The 23550-nt window shown below is 38.2% G+C and overlaps 1 protein-coding gene across 4 annotated transcripts in view; it reads right to left on the bottom strand.

Moving 5' to 3' along the window:
- HELZ (helicase with zinc finger) overlaps positions 1–23550 on the bottom strand; it is a 177272-nt gene that overhangs the window by 81106 nt on the left and 72616 nt on the right. For 3 of the 4 annotated variants that reach the window (XM_023212003.3, XM_023212004.2, XM_023212005.2), the window contains 4 exons: positions 15503–15836; positions 14519–14649; positions 8880–9059; positions 8243–8347 (listed from right to left, as the gene is read on the bottom strand). In XM_023212003.3, coding sequence (XP_023067771.1) covers positions 8243–8347; positions 8880–9059; positions 14519–14649; positions 15503–15836 — 750 coding nt within the window. The remainder of the gene's footprint in view (positions 1–8242; positions 8348–8879; positions 9060–14518; positions 14650–15502; positions 15837–23550) is intronic. The other variant, XM_023212006.3, reaches the window with a different exon arrangement.

Below are 23550 nucleotides of genomic sequence, written 5' to 3' on the forward strand. Positions count from 1 at the left end.
TAGATATACCCAGTAAGCAAGGCAATACATAAGTATGGAGTTCAGGAGAATGCCTGGGGCAAGATTGCTACAATTGGGATAATACTAAACCTTGAGACTAGATGAGATTAGAGAATAAGAGTAGATAAAAGAAGAATGACTGATGGACCACTCCAACATTCAGAGGCTGGGAAAGGAGACTGGGAAGGAACAAAGAAATAGGAGAGAACTCTGGAGAGCGTGGGGTATTAGAAGCAAAATGAAGCAAGTGTTTCAGATAGAAATAGATACAAGTAACTGTGTTAAATGCTGCTAAGAGGCTAAGTAAAATGAAGACTGACCACAGGACTTAACAGCAAGAAAACCAATATGATGAACCTCAATATGATGGTTTTAGTGTAAAAGTACAGATGGAAATCTCATTAGCTTGAGCTTAAGAAAGAAAGAGAAGAGAGGAGATAGTGCCAGGGAGTACATATAGACAACTGTCTAGATAAGTTTTGCTTAAAGGCATGCAGGTCGGGTGAAGGCGAGTTTTTGTTTTTGTTCTTTTTTTAATAAGACAATAGTATATTTTCATGCTATACAAAGAAAAAACTATGGAGGAAAGAAGAAGCTGTGTATACAGAAAGGATGAGAGCTCATTCACAAGTGGAGAGGTTGGTCCCTAGAAAAGAAAAGAACAGTTTAGAATGGGAGGGAAAGCAGTTATTTAGGAGATGCAAGTCAGATGATCTACCAAAGGGAAGATGTGGGCATTCTCTTCTGATGGCTGCTTCTCTGTGGGTAAAATTACAAAGATCACCAGATGATTGTTATTTTCATCACTATTATTCCTCTTTCCTAGTTAGGAAAACCGAAGCCCAAAGAGCTTATAGCCAGGATTTAAACCTGTGTTCTTCCCCTCTCTAAGCTTCATTTCTTATTTCCAAAATGAATATAATAATTCAACTTCTCAAGGATTTGGGGAAATTAAATGAGATAACAGATGTATAATATGTAGCATAATGCCTGGCAGCACCAACAAACAGAAGCCCCCCACCTCCCTTCACCCACAGCAAAGCGGAAACTAAAACCAGCATTTCTAAACACTCAGTTAATATTCAATGTACACTGCACAAATGCAAAAAGGTAGCATCATGATATGAATATAGACAATCAAAACAATTACTTAAAAGATCTGTTGTTTACTCCAACTAAAAGCACATATTGTGTGAAATATTTTATTTAATAAGTCATCATATGGAACAAAAGAATAATTTATACGCAGCTTCTAAAAAAGTAAGAGCAAAATCTGGTGCTTAACTGGCATGCCTTCAGTTAGTCTAACATTTTGGTAACAATTTCCTTTTCTCAAAGAGCCACCATTTGTTACTAGGCTCTTGTCTCTTACTTTGTATTAATGTTTCTCAATTTTATGGCCTCTGCACATTTTACCAGAGCAATCTTAAATTATTTTTGGAAGCAAACCAAAAAGGTTTTTTTTTTTTTTTTTTTTTTTTTTTGAGACGGAGTCTCGCTCTGTCGCCCGGGCTGGAATGCGGTGGCTGGATCTCAGCTCACTGCAAGCTCCGCCTCCCGGGTTTACGCCATTCTCCTGCCTCAGCCTCCCAAGTAGCTGGGACTACAGGCGCCCGCCACCTCGCCCGGCTAGTTTTTTGTATTTTTAGTAGAGACGGGGTTTCACCGTGTTAGCCAGGATGGTCTCGATCTCCTGACCTCGTGATCCACCCGTCTCGGCCTCCCAAAGTGCTGGGATTACAGGCTTGAGCCACCGCGCCCGGCCTCCAAAAAGGTTTTTAAAAGAGAATTATTAATATTTTGGCCAGGCACGATGGCTGACACCTGTAATTCCAGCACTTTGGAAGGCGGAGGTGGGTGGATCACTTGAGGCCAGGAGTTCAAGACCAGCCTGGCCAACATGGCAAAACCTCATCTCTACTAAAAATACAAAAATTAGCCTGGCGTGGTGGAATAAACCTGTAGTCCCAGCTACTTGGGAAGTTGAGGCACAAGAATCACTTGAACCCAGGAGGTGGAGGCTGCAGTGAGCTGAGATGACACCACTGCACTCCAGCCTAGGTGACAGAAAGAGACTGTATCTCAAAAAAAAAAAAAAAAATTTTTTTTTTTAATTTAGAATGTAAAATAAAAGGCCAGGCACGGTGGCTCATGCCTGCAATCCCAGCACTTTGGGAGGCGGAGACAGGCGGATTACGAGGTCAGGAGATCGAGACCATCCTGGCTAACACGGTGAAACCCCATCTCTACTAAAAATACAAAAAATCAGCCGGGAGTGGTGGCGGGTGCCTGTAGTCCCAGCTACTCCGGAGGCTGAGGCAGGAGAATGGGGGAGGCTGAGGCAGGAGAATGGCGTGAACCCAGGAGGCGGAGCTTGCAGTGAGTGGAGATCGCGCCACTGCACTCCAGCCTGGGTGACAGAGAGAGACTCCGTCTCAAAAAAAATAAATAAATAAAAAATAAAAGAGTAGTTATTTTTACTGTCTGATATTAATTACTAAGTAACGTTCTGTTTCTTTGTTTTTCTTAGACACTGGAATTCTATTATACTAATAAATCTTGCAAATTGCTATTAAAAGTCAGCTTTAAATACTGATTTCTTAAATAAGAAAAATAAAAGTCTTAAGTTGATAATCATTTTTTACTAAAAATCACACCAAAATATGTTTTAAATTCTTCAAACCAAAATTGAGTTCACTTTTCCATTTTTCATTCAATTCAAGACCACACTTGAAAGTGATAATTTGGTGAGGGGGGAAATTTTACACAATGGAGATAATCTAGACTTGGCAGAAGAATTATAACCTCTATATCATAAGCTATGTATAATCATTTTCTTCAAAAGGCAAGCACTGGCTCACACAAAAACATCTCTGGATGCATCAAAGTTAATCATGAAAAAAATCCTCATTATTTCTGATCCTGGCCTACCTGTCTAAATATCAACTTACTGGTAAGCAAATACTAAGGAAAAACTAGGCAGTTATGAGCCACATTTTAAAACTAAAATTCTACCCATCCCCCAGATGAACTATTAAATCTGATAGCAGAATAAAGGCATTTCCAGATATGCAAAAGTTAAAAAATATTACCTCCTATGAACTTTGTCAGAAGGGTTGAAAGCACTAGTTAAGTGTGTGTAAAAAAGGATGTGCACCATCAAAACAAGGCAGAAAATCAAGAAAGAGGAAGACCTAAGATCCAGGAAATGGGATCTAATATAGAAAAGAAGAAAAAGAAATTCCAAAATAATGGCAAAGAGAAGCGTCAGCATAACAAAGAACAGAAAGGAGGAGCAAGTGAAATCCAGAAGGGGAGCTTCCAGGAGAAAAAAACGGCACTGACAAATTATCTAAGAGCTGTGACAATAAAGACACTTGTTTCAGCAGGTATTTACAGAGTCACTTAGGGTATGAAGACCTGATTAGACGTTCAAAGAAAATAAAGCAAATGAAAAACAGTAAGTAGTATTAATGCTAGAACAAATCCAAAAACATATATGCATATTATTTGTTAGGAGCAAATAATTTACAGGATCATCATAATAAAAACACTAAAAATGAAGCTACCATACACTCTGGGAGGCCGAGACAGGCAGATCACCCGAGGCCAGGAGTTCGAGGCCAGCCTGGCCAACATGGTGAAACTCTGTCTCTGCAAAAACACAAAAGTTAACTGTGCGTGGTGGTGTGCGCCTGTAATCCCAGCTACTCAGGAGGCTGAGGCAGGAGAATCGCTTGAACCCGGGAGGCAGAGGTTGCAGTGAGCCCAGATAGCCCCACTGCACTCTATTTTGGGCAACAAAGCACGACTGTCTCACACACACACACACACACAAAAAGCTACAACAGAAAGTCAACAAATATCCAAAACCAAATTAAGACACAGCAGTTGATATATGTGTGTGTATATATATTTATTTTATATATATACACATATATAATTTGTATTTTATATTTTATTTATAATTTGTATACATAATATATACACATATATAATTTTTATATATTATATTTATAATTTAGAAAAATGGAAGTATCAAAAGAAACTGCTAAAAAAGTCAAAAATTCCCTTGGGAATGATATTTGGTGAACAGTGGCTAGGTTAATTGAAAAAAAAAATTTTTTTTTGCTATCAACTTTAAATACAACATGACCTTTTGTAATAGTGTGTACATGTTATTTTCTCTAATAAACATAAATACTAATCTAAAACAAAAGCTAATCATTTGAATCATTATGGGGGAAAAAATTACCAATATTTGAATTTAACCTCTCACTTATAGGTGGCTTTTTAAAATTAAAATTCTCTAGTTTCTCCTGTTTAAAAAGAATCTTTACTTAAATTCTCATATTCTCCCAGTCACTATCCAACTTCTCCCCTCCTTTCACAGCCAGGCTTCTTTTTAGAAGTATTATCTAGACTGTCCTCTCCAGTTACCAACCTCCTTCTCACTCCTCTACTCATTCAACATGGCTTACCCTCCATCTAATCAAGGGACATAAACAACTTCCACATCACTAAATCACATGGATGTTTCCAGGCCCATCGAGTTACCTGACTTGGCAGCATGCAAAGTTCCGCTGTTGCTTCCCACCAGGAACTCTCCCCTCAGCTTCCATGACTCAAGCTTTCTCTGATTCCCTTCTAACTCTCCAACCCTCCTCTCCCCTGACAATCTCATCCATGCCCACGCCTCAATCCCCACCAATACCCTAGTGACTCACACATTTTCTCTCTCCAGCCAAGACCTCACCTCTGAGAGCCAATGAATATTTCATTGTAAAATTGAAAAAAAAAAAAAAAAAAGGCGGTTTTTCAAATTATTCATTTATACAGTGTGGATATTTGTTCCCATCAAAATCTCAAGTTGAAATGGAATCCCCAATGTTGGAGGTAGGGCCCAGTGGGAGGTGTCTGAATCATGGGGACAGATCCCTCATGAGGGGCTTGGGCCATCCCCTTGGTGATAAGTGAGCTTTTGCTCTGAAATCTGATCTTAAAAGTGTATGGCACCTCCCACACGTACACTCACTCTCACTTGCCCCTGATTTCACCATGTGACATCCTGCTCCCCCTTCGCCTTCCACCATGATTGTAGCTTCCTGAGGCCTCCCTAGAAGCTGAGCAGATGCCAGCACCATGCTTTCTATAAAGCCTGCAGAACCATGAGCCAATTAAACCTCTTTTCTTTATAATTCACCTAGTCTCGGGTATTTTTTTTAAAGCAATATAAAAATGGCCTAATACACTCATCAACTAACTCCAAGCACCTGTCTCTTCCTCAAAGGAAAAAAAAAAAAAAAAGAAACTAAAGTTCTAAGTCTCACTGCTGACTTTTTCACAATTACCTTAGAAAGCTACCTCAAGTTGAAGCTAGTAAGAATACAAAGCTTGATTGCTGAGCCAATTTTCTTGAAAGTATAATATTCTAGTCCCAACTTTTAAAAGATTTTAAAATATTCTCTGCACTTTCATTTTGTGCAACATTTAAGTTAGACACTGTCTAAATGATTAAAACACAGCTAACATTTTTTTAAATTGGAGAATTGACAGTAACAAGACAATTTCAAATTCACAGTATAAAATATAATACCAATTAAGAAATTTACATATTTTCCAGAAAGAAATCAATCCACATATCCCACATGAATTATAAGAGAGTCTGGTAATATATAATTTTAATTCACTAATTTTATTCATGTAGTAAATTTATACACAACAAATAATCCCCAAAATGTTATTACTTAAAATACTATGAATAAGAATGACCTGATCACAGAAGAAGATGCTTCTTTGAAGATCAATATAAAACAATTACCTTCCATTTTCCCAGAAAGTAGGAAATGCACCCCTCCATAGACGACCCCTATCTGCAAAGCCGTAACTCTGCCAGAACCAGATACTGATCTTGAAAACCACACATAAAAATAAACTGTGTTTTCCCCCTCTATTCCATTTTAAAATCTTCTAGTTCTAGTGAAGTAACAACTAAAAACCAGGATCTAAAATGGTTTCTAAAATCTCCATCTCCAAATATTTTAAGTTCAGCTCAACTCCTGGCAACTAAAAGAGTTTTACAAATTTTAATCATAAGTATGTATATTTAAACACATTTACTACTGTATTCACTATGTAATGTTTTGACTATTTTCACACTATAGCACTTTCCAGGGCCTGTTCCAGACTATATCATGAAGACAGCAAACCCTTCATGAGCCTTTCTCCCTAGAGACAACCATCTTCATGGTCATGAGCAGACACTTAGTGCCCTCTTGTGTTCTTTCCTCTGCATCCTGGGACAATTCAGATAAAGCTAATCTTCCCACAGCACTCAAGTCATTCTAATCTTCTCTATTCCATTTCACATGCCTTCTACGTTTGTTGTCTATTAGGAAAGTTATAAATTAATCTGAGTTAATGTAATATTAGATAGTGCTAATAAATCTCAACAATTCAATGCATAAATACTCTGAGGAAATACATTTGCAAGTTAACACCTTTCCCAAAGAGAAAATGTAGGACTACATAAAGTATGGTGAAAATGTAGGACTACATAAAGCAAATATTTGGGAAGTCAGACTTTTTCTTACTTTATTCCATTTACTAAATGAAACCACATGAAGTTTGCATTTGAATATATTTATAAATGTTTTTCCATCTTGGGTTGAACCACTTTTGAGACTCACAGAGAGGTGAGAATTTCTGATAGAGGGCAAGTTTCAATATTTGGGCCACAATGATACATGTACCCTACTGAACATAACTTCTTATTCTGCATATTGAGATGCACCACATGTTGGATTATAATCTCCAAGAAATAATTTTACATGGAAAAAGCTAAATATAAGCTAGTTGAGTGACGCATTTAGTGTTCATCAGCAACAGCTCTACAGCCCCAAATGTCAAATGGCCTATGCTAAGTCAACCAAGATTTGAGCGGGCTTTACCCCACTGTTTTCACACCAAGTACGCCATGATAACTGAGGTCACACTTCCTATGGAACAAACATGCGCACTCTACCAGCAATATAAGTGAACAAAACAAACAACTTATATCATTAAAGTAAGAATACCTATAGCAAAAAAGGTAACTACTCAACTTTCACTTATGAGCTGGAAGAGATTAGATTCTGAAGCAAACTACTGATGAATGTATTCTTCAATAAATACCATGTTTTCATTTATAGTGATAATGATTGTATATACGTAATATTTTCTTATTAAATACAACCAGATTCTATTTAAATTAATTACTGCTTCTTAATCTTCCAAAGTGAAAATAAAATATGGCCAAAAAAACCTGTGTTAATAGGTCACACCACTTTTTCCCTCTTTTTTTTTTAATGGAATTCTAAGATCATTCAAACAGCTTTGGTTATGATTACTAAAGAATTAAATAACATAATTTCGTTTCCCATGCTTGAGCTCTAGTAGAAATAAAAAGTTAGTGACTTATGATTCAAAAGTGCAGTTAGAAATTAATTTGTAAACAACTGTATTCAAACAACCTAGGGCATGACATATTAGTTTGTAAAATGGCAAAACTAAACATTAATCCATATAACAATGAAAGCAAATGGTATAATAAACAACAATTTGATGATTCTTTATTGTTTTCTGAAGAAAAGGATTTTTATTCCCCCACATCCTATATTTAAGTACATTTCATGTTCATATACACTCAGAGGACCTTTCTATATCAACCTTAAATTTTCTTTGACACTTAAATGGTAGCAAAAGTTGTTAAATACCAGTCAAGTACATTTTGTTACAGAAATCATTTCAGTATTTCATGTTTATCTAATGTGTAGCTTCTATGAAATTACCTGCATCAAGCCAAAATTTTATTTTCATAAAGAACTGTCCACTGCATGACTAATCTGCCATGCAAAATATGCTAGAATTTTAACTGAACTAGATTTAATTTAAATTATCATATTATGTTATTTCATCATACTAGCTTTTAGAGGTACATATCAAAATCTACTCAGGTTGAAACAACACTTTACACACAAAACTTAAAAAAGGATGTCTTTCTCTTAATGTTTAAGAAATGAATAGTCAAAGATTTTTACATTCTTCCTTAATTTAAACAGTTTCTTCAAAAGATATAACCTCTAAATGTCAATGCACAGTTAAAGACTTTGGTATTTCCAAAGTTACTAAAATCTTTACAGACACCTTTTCTTAAGAATAATAAAGTATGATACAGATACATAATAAGCCTTAAAAAAAATACCTGAGAGGTCTTGCCTGGGGATTGCCTGCTTCTACATATGGATGTAAATAATCCTTTATGTAGAGATCAGCAGCACTATTAGAATGGGTGCAAATGAGAATCCTGCTGAAATAAATGGTGCAAATAAAAAGAATGATAAAACACAAAACTATTCAAGCAGTATAATACCGGAAAAAAAAAAAGCAGTGGCCATCCTAACATTATACAATTCCCTCATCCTACTCAGTAATCCCTAGCACTATTCAGTGATACCTTTAGGAAATTATACTACTCTTTAAGTTAAAAAGGAAGTACCCCAAATTTATTTTTAAATCTATCATATAAAATATATATACATATATTTAAACCCAAGTCTTTTGGCTCTAATAGATATCACAATTCCATAGCAAACTTGTTCTGATGGCTATTTAAAAACTATTGTAAAACTTACTGTCTATACTACCAATTTTAAAAACAGTATGTTTTAAGAGAATTCAGATTTTTAGTGCTCTGGGGTTTGGATTTACGGCTTTTCCTTTTCTTTTTCATGTTTAAGAGCTGAATGAAAACTGTCTTGCTAGCCCTCATTTTGCATTTAAAACAAGAACAGAGGTAGTACCCTACCAGGGAAATATGAGCACGCGTCCCACCCTCTCACCTAGTCTCCTGTTGCTGCAGAATATGTTTGACAGCCTGAGCTAGAGTGAACGTTTTGCCTGTCCCATAGGGTCCGATGATAAGCACAGGCGGCAGCTGGATTGCAAGTGGAGTGGTAATGGCCAGAACAGCCTCTTTCTGTTTTGCATTTAGTCGAGGATCCAACTGTTCATCCCATTGTCTATGGAAAACAAAAATTTATTTTAAACACATGCATCTTGTTAATAAATATAACACAACACACGAGTATCCTGAATTTCAGTGAACCATTAAAATCACTGAAATAGCACAGCATCTATAAAAACAAATGCTTATTCTAAAGCTACTTTTTAGAAAGTTACCCAACAGAGTCACTGTAGAGTGTTTTAACATGTAAATCAAAATTAATTTTATCTTGTCCTATTCTACATACAAAAAGATTTTGGTAACTTATCTAAGGAAATGACATACTTCAAATCTAGCTGCTGCTGCCAGGTCTTTAAGTAGAAATGGCAATGTTTCAAACACGTAATTTCCCTCTGTTACAAAGAGCATCAGAAAACTTTTCACTGATATTAACGAAGTAGTAGCTTTTTTTAGCATAACAAATGAAATGCAAAAGGGAAACGATCTGAATTTCAAATTCTAATTATTTAAAAGATCTGCTGGCAAGGAAAAGAACAAACCTATATGTCCCTGGTTAAGAGATACTAATTTTTACAAAGATCTTAATGTAGAAAATATTAGGTCTTTTAAAAAGGCATAAAAAGCCAAACAAAATGAAACGTTTTTTAATATTTTTGCACACACACACACAAATAATACACATATCATACTGGTCAGAGTAGAGAACACCTGTCACAGTCGCACAGATGGCTACTGTAATGAGATCTATCTTACTAGAGTCCCTTCTATGACTTGGCTAAGTTTCGAAGATTTAAATGGACAGCAGATGCTGAAACAGATCAAACTGGGTGGAGAATCAACAGCATTTTTTCTCACAACTACAGTTAAAATACTATACATCACAACAACTATGGTAAAAATGAGAGGGATGTGAATCAAAATAGTAAGGGTGTGTAAAGAAACTCTTAGAAAATTTAAAATAAAAGGGCCTGCAAAATAATCCTGAAATAGAGGACAGAGTTTAGACAGGAAACTTCTCTCTGTGAGGCTATATCATACTTAAATCAGAAGCTGGTTATTTTTGAAAAATCTTCACACTTTCAGTTTTCAAGAAATTATAACCTGGCCAGGCGTGGTGGCTCATACCTATAATCCCAGCATTTTGGGAGGCCAAGGTAGGAATGGCATTTGAGATCAGCAGTTCAAGACCACCCTGAGTAACATAGCAAGACCTCATCTCTACAAATATGTATAAAATAACTGTTAAATTATGACATATAATCTCAAACCAACAAAATTCTCCTTAAAAAATGTAAAACTTTAGAAAACAAATTTTGACCATGTAATCATGCCAATATTTCTTTTTCTGAAATTTGCCATTCGCTAAACCCCAAACATTTTATTTCAGAGTCCCTCAGCATTAACCAGCTTATTTATTCATAATTCTGCCAGTATCGAGCAATTTTCCATCTTCTATAAATGAGAAAACTGCTTTAGGTGATGGCTAAGTCCAGACCTACTGTATGTAGCATTGGGTGGAATGGTTACCCTAAAACCATCAGAGCAGCCTTCTCCCCTGCCTTCCTTTACTGCTGAGCCTAGTCAGCTATAATGCACCATCTCCCAGCCTCCTGTGCTATAGACCCAATTCTGGTCAATTAGATGGGGGAGGAAGTCCTCAGAAGGACTTCTATACACAATAAAATAAAAAAGCCTCACTTATTTTATATATATATATATATATATATATATTTATTTTTTTTTTTTTTTAACTAAAAAAAGCCCTTCTTGCTCATCACTTCCTTCCTCAGCTGACCAGAAAAAGCTTATGGTAAATAAACTACAGCAATCATCTTATATTTTGCATGAGGCAAAACGCATCAAGAAGAAAACAAACATGTCCTACATGGTAGAAAGGAGGGGGAGGTGTCTGTCCTTGATGGCCCTGCAGAGCTCCTGCACAGTCCTGGACCATGTATCTCTAGGCTCATAACTCCACCTTTTAAAGTCACAATTAGTTCAGTAAACTGCTAACCGAATCTATACCTGACTACTATGATTCTATGATACCTGTGCCCAATGGTTCCTTTATCTGTGCATGAAGATAATGACATTTGCATCAGATGGTTATTTTAAAGATCAAGTGAGATAATACACGTAAAGCTGTTTAGAAAAATAATTGAGCAACAAAAGTTCAATTAAGGTTAGCTTCTGTTACTACAATATTTTCTAGAGATTACGGAAAAATGAGATATTACTTGACTAGTACACACTTTTAAAGCAAAAAGTTCTTAAAATACCCTCTCATCTTTCAAATCTGGGGACTTTCATGAACTTAAGAATGAGATAGGTATCACAATGAACATTTATAGAAAGCCAATGAATGGAACAAATTGTATTTATTTATCGAACTGCCCACTTAATAAGGGAAAGAAGATTTATAATATACATGCTAAGAGGAACCTCTGATTTTCAAAATTTAAAACAATATAAGATCTCAAGTTTATTCTGAATGAAATACTTTATTTCATTCCCAGAGCTAAACTAATTCAAAGTCCTTTCTTCGCCCTGACCTAATGTACTTATAACTAATTTACAGACTATATGCTCAAGAACAATTTCTCAATTTCATTTATCTATATTCTACACTAGTCCAGAAAATATATTCTGGCATAATTGTGGCTCACTGCAACCTCAAACTATTAGGCTCAAGCAATATTCCCACCTCAGCCTCCTACCTAGCTGAGACTACAGGCGTGTGCCACCACATCCAGGTAATTTTAATTTTACTTATTTCTTTATTTATGTATAGAGATGGGGGTCTCACTATATTGCTAGGGCTGGACTCTAACTCCTGAGCTTAAGCAATCCTCCCACCTCGGCCTCCCAAAGTGCTAGGATTACAGGTGTGAGCCCATGACCACAACTCAGTATGTTCCTAGACCCAGATACCTTTTACTCCTATTTAAATTACAGTGGTATAAAAATATTTTCTTGCTTGAAAGTTTGCTTACTTTCGCAGCTAAAACTTACAGTCAGTAGTATTTAAATATACTATGTTATACACAATATAATTTTCAGAAGTGAGCATATCCAGTAAAAGTGCCTACAAGTTTACTGGTATGGCCTCACAATTGAAACTTTTCTTCTTTAAACCTGAAATTCTTATTAACTTAAATGTGCTGAATATGAATAATGTGTAAAACCCTGTGGGTATTCAAAGAAAAATAAGACATGGTCTCTTTCTGTACAAAGTTCAGAGTTTACCAAGAAAAACAGTCTAGAAATGTACATGAATTGACAAATTTAGAGAAATTATGCTTTAAAGCACAAAACCGAACCTAGTACATGTCAGGCACTCAATAAATAGTTGTTAAAATATTGACATGAAAGGGTCAGGTTCATCTGCTGACCCTTCAATCCAGAGCATATGAGCTGGACTAAATATTAAAGGACAGAGAGCTCTTCAATGAACTAACATTGGGCAAAGATTGTATGCGAGAGAGAAAATCACTTAAAGAGGCGGCAAGGCTGCAGGAAAGGGGAAATGAGAAGTTGTCTGATGGGTGTATAGCATCAGTTTTGCAAGACAAAAAAGTTCTGGAGATTGCACAACAATGTGAATATATTTAACACTATGGAACTGTACACTTAAAATGGTAAAGAGGGTACATTTTACGTTATGTGGATTTTACCACAATTAAAAACTTTTTAAGAAGAATAACAGAAAGATAAGGAGGCAAATAAGTACACGGCAAATTAAACAAACTTCAAGGTAATTCAATATTACTAAAACATGGGGATTTACAGGGAGAAAAGGAGTGTCAAGCAGAAAAAAATAAAAGAAATCTGAAAGGATACTGCAGGAAAGCACAGTCAATGAGGCCATACACGGGCGCTTTGGCTTAGACTGCTCACCCTTTATCTACATATCAAGGAGAAGCCATCAGAGATTTGTGAACAGTGAAATGACATGATTATTTTAGAAAACTAACTCCAGGAGAAATATTTGGGATGAGCCAGAAAACACAGCCACAGACAGCAAAGCTACTGAAATACTCCAGGTCTAAAAGCAGCACTGGCTCTGAGAAAGAAAAGAAAAGGAAGCATGAAGAGGAGCTGAATCCAAAGAGAACTGAGGAGATGTCACTGGATTTTTACAATTAGTAGATCACCAATCACTTTCAGGATAGTACACAAAAGGGAAACAGAGGTTACAGAGTGAGTAAGAAAGAATACTGGAAATACACAGACTATTCCCTCTCAAGAATTTTGGCAGTAAAAAGAACAGAGGGAGACAGCACAGTAAGAGTAAGCAAAACAAGGGAGAAATAACTGAGGCTTTGTGTTGTAAGGCATATTTCGTGTTGTTCTGCTTTTACGACCATAAGAAATGGAACGTGAGGGAAGTGATATATGCCACTTCTAGGCCTGGCCCATAAAAGCTTCCCACACGACCCTTTGCGCTCACTCTTCCCCGGTCGGCCAGCTGAATGTCAACACCCAGGGTGACCCTGGAAACCACTCACTGAAGATCCCAGAGGCTCCATCAGTCATGGAAAGGGCCACCCTACCATGAGTAAATTGAAAGTGATAAATAAACTTCTCTTTTGTAGAGCCACTGAGATTAAAAAAAGAAAAAAAGGTGTTGTGAGTTGAGCATGGGAAGGCACTAAGGGCATAAAACCCAGTGAAGAGATGAAAAGGCAGATACAGACATACAGCTCTCAGTCATCCATGCTTATAACAAAATGGAAGTACCTTCTTCAATTACACGTAAAGGCATCCCAAAAAAATTTAGGCAGAATGACCATTAACTGGACAGAAGTTTCTAAAGCAGTTTCTTCTATCGTACTTCGTCCATTTTGCTCATTTATAAAAATCTCTCCTACCTTTAAAAAGTATTTTAAATTAGGACAGGTGCAGTAGCTCACATCCCAGAACTTTGGGAAGCCAAGGCAGGAAGGTCACTTGAGGCCAGATTTCAAGACCAGCATGGACAAGATACCAAGACCCCTGCCTACAAAAAAATTTTTTAATCAGCCAGACACAGTGGTATGTGTCTAAAATCCTAGTCACTCAGAGGCTGAGGCAGGAGAGTTGCTTGAGCCCAGGAGTGCAAGGCTGTAGTGAGCAATGATCATGCCACTACACGTCAGCCTGGGTGACAGAGCAAGATCCCAACTCTAAATAAATAAAAATTATTTTAAATTAACTACTGGAACCACTTCAGAAAGGCGCTAATTTCCCCATTCAACTTCTACTTGGAAATATTCCTAAATTGCTTGGCATCCTATCAAATTAAGGCTGTTGAGAAAAGCAGTGGAATTCATTTAGACTCCAAGAAAAAGTAAAAAAGTAAATAGATGATGAACCTCAAATGTTTCATTTTAAGTGTTCTTTTACTCTCCTTTCTAAACTAATGTCTCCTAAAAAGCAAAGGCAAACTTTCTTATAAAAGTATGCTTGAGTTATCTTATACAGATATTCAATTTAATATTAACCTTCCTTTAATAAGACAACACCTTAGTGTACCTGTTAGGACTCCACGGTATGGTGGGAGTCATACTGATGTCTGGAAACAAAACCCCATTGTCCTTGATCCTGTCTAGTGCATAGTGCATTTCACAGAGGGGTAATCGATTTAATTGAAACTGAAGTTCAACCTGAAACACAAAATGAATTTTTTTAAAAACCGCATGAAAGCAAACACCAATGCTGGCAGCTCGCTAGAATACTTTGGGAGGAATCTGTTTGGGACAATAAGTGCAGAGATTCTTTTAAAGTATAATCATAGTCTAACCATAATTATGATGAATATTTGCTTTGTTCATTTATAACCAGGCACTGTAACAAGTACTTTACTATGGATTATCTCATTTAATAGTACCAATGATATATATACTATTATTAACATCATTTTACATATTAAGAAACAGACATATTTATAAGTTACCTAATCTCTAGATAAAGGCTACTTGATTCTACCATTCGCATGAAAATACATTAGCAAAAAATCAGAACACGTGAAGTATCCGGTCGTGAGAGATGATTAGTCCTATGACACTCTATCAATTTACAATGAATAAATAATATTCACCAAGTTTTATGTTTAAAAAGAAAAAAAGATTAATCTTCCAGTTAAATATGGCAGACTGAAGACACAATTCACCTAAAACCCCATAAAGATAGAGAGAACAGGAACAGATACAACTGCAGATGAGAGATGTCCCAGGGGGTAGCTTAATTTCTTTTCATCTTTTCTTCCATTACTGATTTAAAACTCTAATCAGAAAGCTCAACCTTGTATAACACTAGAACATTCTAAATGTTACTTAAATTTAAAAGAATCACTTTTCTCTGGGAGTTGCTACAGGTCCAATTCTCAACCCACCACCATAGACTTCAAAGTCAGCTTTGCTTTAGTTTATGGCAGAAGAAAAACTAACCCAGAGGAAGACTATGAGCCGATAATGAGGCTACAGACCACTATGGTTAAACTGCAACCTTGAAACATACCTGTGTGTCACAGTCAGGCCGAAGATTAAGTTCTTCACAGCATTCCCTAGATAGCCTTAAAAATATATATTCCTTTGTTTTTTCTTCAATAGTAGCTTCATAAACCTTCTCTTTGGTTCCCTGGGTCTGTCCTAACTTCTGTTTAGGGACTGGTAACAAATAAACAGCATTGACTTTGGTCATCACCAGTCGTCCAGCCAAAGTATCTTCAGAAAGTGTTTCAGTAAGCTTAAAGCGACCAAAAAGTTGTCCATTCTGAGCATACTTTGCACCTCCAGAAACGCCAGTGAGCATGAAGCTTGCTAGAATCTGCAATTGCACTTTAAGGTTGAACCTAAACCAGAAGTAGAAAACCAGTTTGAATATTTTACATACAAAATATACAAAAACTAGAATAGTGAAAGTAAATCAAATATAAACATAACAAAAATTAAACCATTATATCACTTCTACTTCATTGAGCTAAAAACTATTTTTCTGCCTTTAATACAAGCTGGAAACAACAACACTTTTTTTTTGAGACGGAGTCTCACTCTATCGCCCAGTCTGGAGTACAGTGGCATGATCTTGGCTCACTGCAACCTTTGCCTCCCGGGTTCAAGAATTCTCCTGCCTCAGCCTCCCAAGTAGCTGGGATTACATGCGCCCACCATGCCCGGCTAATTTTTGTATTTTTAGTAGAGACAGGGTTTCGACATGTTGGCCAGGCTAGTCTTAAGCTCTTGATCTCAGGTGATCCACCCACCTCAGCCTCCGAAAGTGCTGGGAGATTACAAAGGTGAGCCACCGTGAATGGCCAACAAAACTTTTTTTTAAGTGAATAAACTCCCATGTAAGTTACATAAAGATACATACTAACTTGTGTTGAAGAATATGCACATTCAAAAAACACCAGAGTATTTAAAATGAAACCAAATGTCGTTTTTGAAAGTAACATGAAATATTATATACTAATTAATATAAAAGTCTGTTTGAACACACCACTGGGACAATAAAGACTTTAAAATCACCTGGAACCAGAAGGAAACACATTGCACTGAAAATTACAATGGACTTTAAACCAATTGCTTTCCAAGTAGAGCTTATCAACAGATTCAAGCCATAAAATATCTCTTTCAATAATGTTAATGGACATTTAAAATAAATTTTCATTCAGGGCTACATGGAGGCAGGTCTCATGCAGGAATTACGGAAAGAGAAGTTAAGGCCTATTTTATCAGACAATGGTTGGTATACTCCCTCACACTTCCATGTGTACACGTGAGTATGAGAGAGTATGTGTGTGAAGGCAGCACAGAGAATCAAGATTAATTTACACAGTCAAGAAATATGGAGCCGGACATGGTGGCTTACATCTGTAATCCTAGCACTATGGGAGGCTGAGGTGGGCAGATCACCTGAGGTTGGGAGTTGAAGACCAGCCTGGCCAACATGGTGAAACCCTGCATCTACTAAAAATACAAAAATTAGCCAGGTGTGGTGGCAGGCACCTGTAATCCCAGCTACTTGGGAGGCTTAGGCAGGAAAAACGCTTGAACCCAGGAGGCGGAGGTGGCAGTGAGCCAGTATCACGCCATTGCACTCCAGCCTAGGCAACAAAGTGAGATTCTGTCGCCAAATTTAAAAAAAGAGAGAAATACGAAGTGAAAGAAAGATGTAAACTAATTAACAGTTCTCCTTTGCTGTTCTGAAATGGTGCTGTAAGAGGTAAGACAACATGGTAAGAAATGGTGGCAACACTTTCTCCTTTCTCTTAGGTTTGTCTTAGTCTGTTTAGTGTTGCTGTAACAGAATACCTGAGACTGGGTAATTTATAAACAGAGATTAATTTCTTACAGTTCTGGAGACTAGAAAGTCTAAGATCAAGGGGCTGGCATATGGTGATGGTCTTCAGGCTGCATCATCCCATGGTGGAAGGCAGAAGGGCACGAGAGTGTAAGCAAAAGCAATGGCAAGAGAGGACTGACTTCACTCTTCTAACAGCCCACTCTCATGATAAGGAGCCCACTCCTGTATAATCACATTACCCACTCATGAGGGTAGAATCCTCATGGCCTAATCACCTCTTAAGAGTTCCACCTCTTAATACTGTCCCCATGGCAATTACGTTTCAACATTAGTTTTGAAGGGGACATTCAAACCACAGCATTCTGCCCATAGCCTCCAAATGCATGTTCTTCTCACAAACAAAATACATTCATTTCATCCCAACAGCACCTAAAAGTTTTAACTCTTTCCAGGATCAACTCAAAAGTCCAAGCCCAGAGTCTCAACTAAATCAGATACAGATAAGACTCAAGGCACAATTCATCCTGATTCAAATTCCTCTCAGGAGGAATTTGTCTGTGAAATTAATGAGTTACATGCTTCCAAAATACAATGGTGGGACAGGCACAGGATAAACATTCCCATTCCCAAAGGGAAAACTACACAAGAAGAAAGGAATAAGTGGTTCCAAGTAAGTCCAAAATCCAAAAGGGCAAACAACATTAAGCCTTTTTTCTTTTCTTTTTTTTTTTTTTTTTGAGACGGAGTTTCACTCTTGTTGCACTGGCTGGAGCGCAATGGCGTGATCTTGGCTCACTGTACCCTCCGCCTCCCAGGTTCAAGCAATTCTCTTGCCTCAGCCTCCTGAGTAGCTGGGATTACAGGCATGTACCACCATGTCCAGCTAATTCTGTATTTTCAGTAGAGACCAGGTTTCTCCATGTTGAGGCTGGTCTCGAACTCCTGACCTCAGGTGATTCACCCGCCTCGGCCTCCCAAAATGCTGGGATTACAGGCATGAGCCACCGTGCCTGGCCTACATGAAGTCTTAAAGCTGAAGAATAATCTTTGCTTCCACATCCCACATCCTGGCACACGGGAACAGCAGTTGGGCTCCCAAGGCCTCAGGCAGCCCTGCTTCTATGGCTTTGCTGCGCTCAGTCCCCCCAGAAGCCCTCACAGATTGAAAGTCTTGTATCTGTAGCTTTTCCAGGCGAGAGTTGCATAATGCTGACCCTTCAGTTCTGGAGTCTCGGGATCTAGCCCACTCCCAGGGCTCCATTAAGCACTGTCCTAGTAGGGGCTCTGCACAGTGGCTCCGCCTCTGCAACAAGTCTGCCTGGGCCCTCAGGTTGTCCAATACATCCTTTGAAGTCTATGTGGAGTGACCATTCTGGCCAACCTGGTAAAACCACATCTCTACTAAAAATACAAAAGTTAGCTGGGCGTGGTGGCACACGCCTGTAGTCCCAGCTACTTGGGAGGCTAAGGCAAAAGAATTGCCTGAACCCAGGCGGCGGAGGCTGCAGTGAGCTGAGATCATGCCACTGCACTACAGCCTGGGTGATGGAGCGAGATTCTGTCTCCAAAAAAAAAAAAAAACAGGAGGCCACGTGGGGGGGCTCACACCTGTAATCCCAGCACTTTGGCAAGCTGAGGCGGGAGGATCACTTGAGGTCAGGAGTTCAAGACCAGCCTAGCCAACATGGTGAGAACTCGTCTCTACTAAAAACACAAAAATTAGCTGGGCATGGTGGCCCAGCCTGTAGTTCCTAGCTACTCAGGAGGCTGAGGCAGGAGAATCACTTGAACCCAGGAGGTGGAGGCTGCAGTGACCTGAGATAGCGCCACTGCACTCCAGCCTTGGCGACAGAGTGAGACTCCATTTCAAAAAGAAAAAGAAAAAAAAAGAACCCTTACTTTATTCATGTTTTCTTAAATGAAATTAAAATTTTACTTTCCTTTTACTACCCATATAATATGCAGAGTTTAGGGGTCATTAAAACTTTCTTAGAGGGAGGAGATTACTTCAGAGTGCAAGAAATTCTTGATTCACAAAGGACCTCTTTTTGCTAAGATGATGTACATGATGTACAGTTTTCTTATCTTTTTTTTTTTTTTTTCACTCTACAATCAATGTCTTCTTCCTTTGAACTCCCTCTTCCACGGACTTCTGTATCATAATGCTCTCCTAGTTTTCTTCCTACCTCTCCTAGCTGCTCTCCATCTCCCATCTAAGCACCAACTACTTTCTATAAGCTCCACCCTGCCTTCCTTCTACTCTGAAAGTTCTTGCTAGGTCACCCTCTCCCAGATCTCCCAGCTCAGGGCTATAAATTCAATTGTCAAATGGACACTCTTGTTTATATGCCCTTTAAACTCAGTATATGCAAAACTGACTATCTGACCTCCCCAGTATGACCCAAACTCCCATGTATTAACCACTTAGAAAATGGCACTATCATCCATGTAGGTATCCAAGCCAAAAATCAAGTCATCCTTAACCTTCATTCACACAACACAGAATCACTATGCCCTGTTAGTTCCTCATGGCCCTGTTAGTTCCCCTCCTTCCTAATTCATCTACATCCTAACATTTTTAACTTGAATTATTATAACAGACTTCTAACCCGACTTTCTGTCTCAAATCTGTTCTCCACACCCCTATTAGAGGATCTCTGAAAAATGCAAATCTGGTAAGTAGCTTTCTATAGCTGAGGACAGAGTTTCTCTCTCATCTAACCTGTCCCCACCAGACAAGCACCCTCCATTGCAACTACAATAAACAACTGGTAGCTCCCCAAAACTCTATGCTCTTATTCTCATATCCCGTTTCCTTCAACCAAATACTTTTGTCCTTTTTTTTTTTTTTTTTTTTTTTTTTTTTTTGAGATGGAGTTTCACTCCTGTTGCCCCAGCTGGAGTTCAATGGCCCCGTCTCGGCTCACTGTAACCTCCACCTCCTGGGTTCAAGCGATTCTCCTGCTTCAGCCTCCCAAGTAGCTGGGATTACAGGTGCCCACCAGCAGACCAGGCTAATTTTTTGTATTTTTAGTAGAGACAGGGTTTCACCATCTTGGCCAGGCTAGTCTCGAACTCCTGAACTCAAGTGATCCACCCGCCTCAGCCTCCAAAGTGCTGGGATTACAGGTGTGAGCCACCACGCCCAGCCTTGTCCTACTTCTAAACCCGACGAATCCTTACCTGTTTCTCAAAGCTCGACTTACATTCCATCTGCTCTAGAAAGCAGATGTGAGCCCTTCCTTGACTTGACTACCCTCCTTTTCTCCACTAAGGTGGAAAAGTGCCTCTTCCACGGGGGCCCTTGTGCATTCCTCCAGTGCAGTGCTGATCATATTTTATTATAACCCTGTATTTACGGGTCTCTCCCCCACTGGATTACAAACTTTCAGGGGACAAGGAAACATATTTTGCTTGCCTTAGAATCAGCAGTGACTAGCCTAGAACCTAACACCTTCAATATTCAATAAATTTTTTTCACTGAATTAATTTTATGTTTTTCTAATAATCTGATTTTTTTCCCAAGCACCATATTCTCACTTCAGCCACTTTATATTATTTCCTAACATATTCTTGAAATCCTGTCATATATTTCTCAACTATCTTAAGCCATATATATTTTTTAATAGTTTTTTGTTTTGTTTTCTGAGACAAGGTCTCACTGTCACCCAGGCTCGAGTGCAGTAGCACAATCTTGACTCACTGCAGCCTTGACCTCCTGAGCTCACGCAATCCTCCCACCTCAACCTCCTGAGTAGCAGGGACCATGGGTGCACACCATCACGCCCAGCTAATTTTTGTATTTTTTGTAGAGATGGGGTCTCGCCATGTTGTCAAGGCTGGTCTCAAACTCCTGGGCTCAAAAGACCTGCCCTCCTGGGCCTCCCAAAGTGCTAAGATTACAGATGTGAGCCACCGCACCCAGGCCTTAAGCCATATATTAAAGTTTCACTCATGTCTATTTGAGAATCGCCATCCCAAAACACTTGATCACAATTTAGCAGGCATGAAAAGTTAATCTCACAGTTTAGAGCAACAAGAGAATCCTCTTATGACACTGGTTGTGTCTTGCAACAAAATTCTTGAGGTAGAGGCACTAGAAGTGCTAAGAAATAAAATAGAAGTCTTAAGAAATGCAGCTTTTCCCACAGAAAATTCATCACATGTTCAAGATGCAGACATTATAGACTTTCTAGTAGAGGTTATAGCTACTAACAATTAATTTGTATATAAGATTAACAGGCTAAAACTAAAATTGTGTTAGTAATCTTAAATATTAAAATATGTACTTTTTGAAATTTAATAACTCAGAAATACCTAAACTAGAAAATATATCCTACAATTAACAAAGATATTTCTTAAGAAGAAAAACCATCTTTTCATTGTTGCATGCTACATTTTAAAATCAACCTTAGAGTTTACATAATCCCTAACCTTTTAGGGAATGGCAGAATTAGTCAATTGAATACTCAATAGACTTAAAAAGATACTTCTAGGCTAATGAGAAATATGGCTCTATCAACCTTAGCAACAATTCTATCTCTTGAGTGCAACTTTTCAAAAATTTCAAACCTACAGTGTTTTCATTTCATGTGATTTCTGACTATATGAACAATAAAAATCAACCAAAGTAATAAAACAATCCCTGAGTTTACTAAAGCAGAGCAACAGAACAGAGGTATCACCAACAGAAGCAGCACCCATCTAAACGATGAAATGTGCACCCCACGCTAGGCCTGTCATGTCAGCTGTTAGCATTGAGAAGCCAGGCACGATGACCCGATGAGGCATGCACAGTTTAACGGACACAATAGCTTCAGCTAAAGTACATTTCTTTTGAAAATGCACCTCTTAAAAATCAAACAGATTTCACTTCAAAGTAGAATCATTATTGAACACACACCAACATGTGACCGAGTATAAGAGAAGTAAAACAAACAAATCTCAAAAGAAAAGCACTTTCTAAAATTTAAATGAAATGAAATGTAGTATTATCTTTATCACTTACACACATCTCACACTAAAACAACCTAAGAAGAAATTTCTGGACTGCTTTGGAAAAAATCATCCCCTTAAAAAAAAAAAAAAAAAAAAAAAAACTATATTATTAAATCCAGCCTCAAACCAAAATGTATTTTACCTAATCTTGGGAGCCTTTTTTCAATCTACTTTCTTGAAAGAAATGCTAAAATGACCATGTAAAAGGCATAGTCTGATGGGATCTTGCTCTGTTGCCCAGGCTGGAGGGTAGTGGTGCGATCACAGTTCACTGCAACCTCAAATTCACGGGTTCAAGTGATCCTCTTGCCTCAGTGTCTTGCAACCCTTATCATCAAAACGTAAGAAACTAGTATGAAGCTCCTTGAGACTACTTTCACGATTAGAAATATTCTGCTTTGGCCCGGTGCGGTAGCTCGCACCTGTAATCTCAGCACTTTGGGAGGCTGAGGCGGGTGGATCACCTGAGGTCAGGAGTTCAAGACCAGCCTGGCCAATATGGTGAAACCCCATCTCTACCAAAAATGCAAAATTAGCTGGGCATGGTGGCACTCGCCTGTAATCCCAGCTACTCAGAAGGCTGAGGCAGGAGAATTGCTTGAAACCAGGAGGCAGAGGTTCTGGTGAGCGAGATTGCACCATTGCACTCCAGCCTGGGCAACAACAGCGAAACTCCATTTAAAAAAAAAAAAGAAAAAGAAAAGAAAAGAAAAAAGGAAATATTCTGTTTAAACTGTCAAAGTTCACAGAAGACTGATACATTCTCGGGGCCTTGGGAAATATCCTACTAATTGTGTGGCACATCTGACCACAATGTCACAAAGAGGCAAACTTCAGTGTGTTCAGAACACACTTATTACTGTCAATACATACCCAAGTCATTTAGAGAGATGAGTCAATATAGGCATACCATTGTCTCCTACCTCTAAATTGGGTTTCAAACCACAACAAAACATTCTTCATGATTCTAATGGTGACTTGGGTTTGCTCTGATGACTGGTATTGATCGAACAGACAAGCAAAACGGCCCCATCAGACACACTAGAGCACAGCCCAAAGGCCAAAGCCAACCTTCAGACTGTTTCTGTACAGCCCTTAACTGACAGCGGATTTTACAAAAAACAAAAAGAGAAGAAGAAATGCAACCAGCCCTGTATGAAATTCTCAAAGCCTAAAATATTTATTAGCTGACCCTCTACAGAAAAAGTTACTGAGCCCTGCACTACACCACAGCTTAGCAGCTACACAGAGACCTTCCCCAA

This window comes from Piliocolobus tephrosceles, chromosome 16, assembly GCF_002776525.5.
Source record: "Piliocolobus tephrosceles isolate RC106 chromosome 16, ASM277652v3, whole genome shotgun sequence".
Lineage (NCBI taxonomy): Eukaryota > Metazoa > Chordata > Mammalia > Primates > Cercopithecidae > Piliocolobus > Piliocolobus tephrosceles.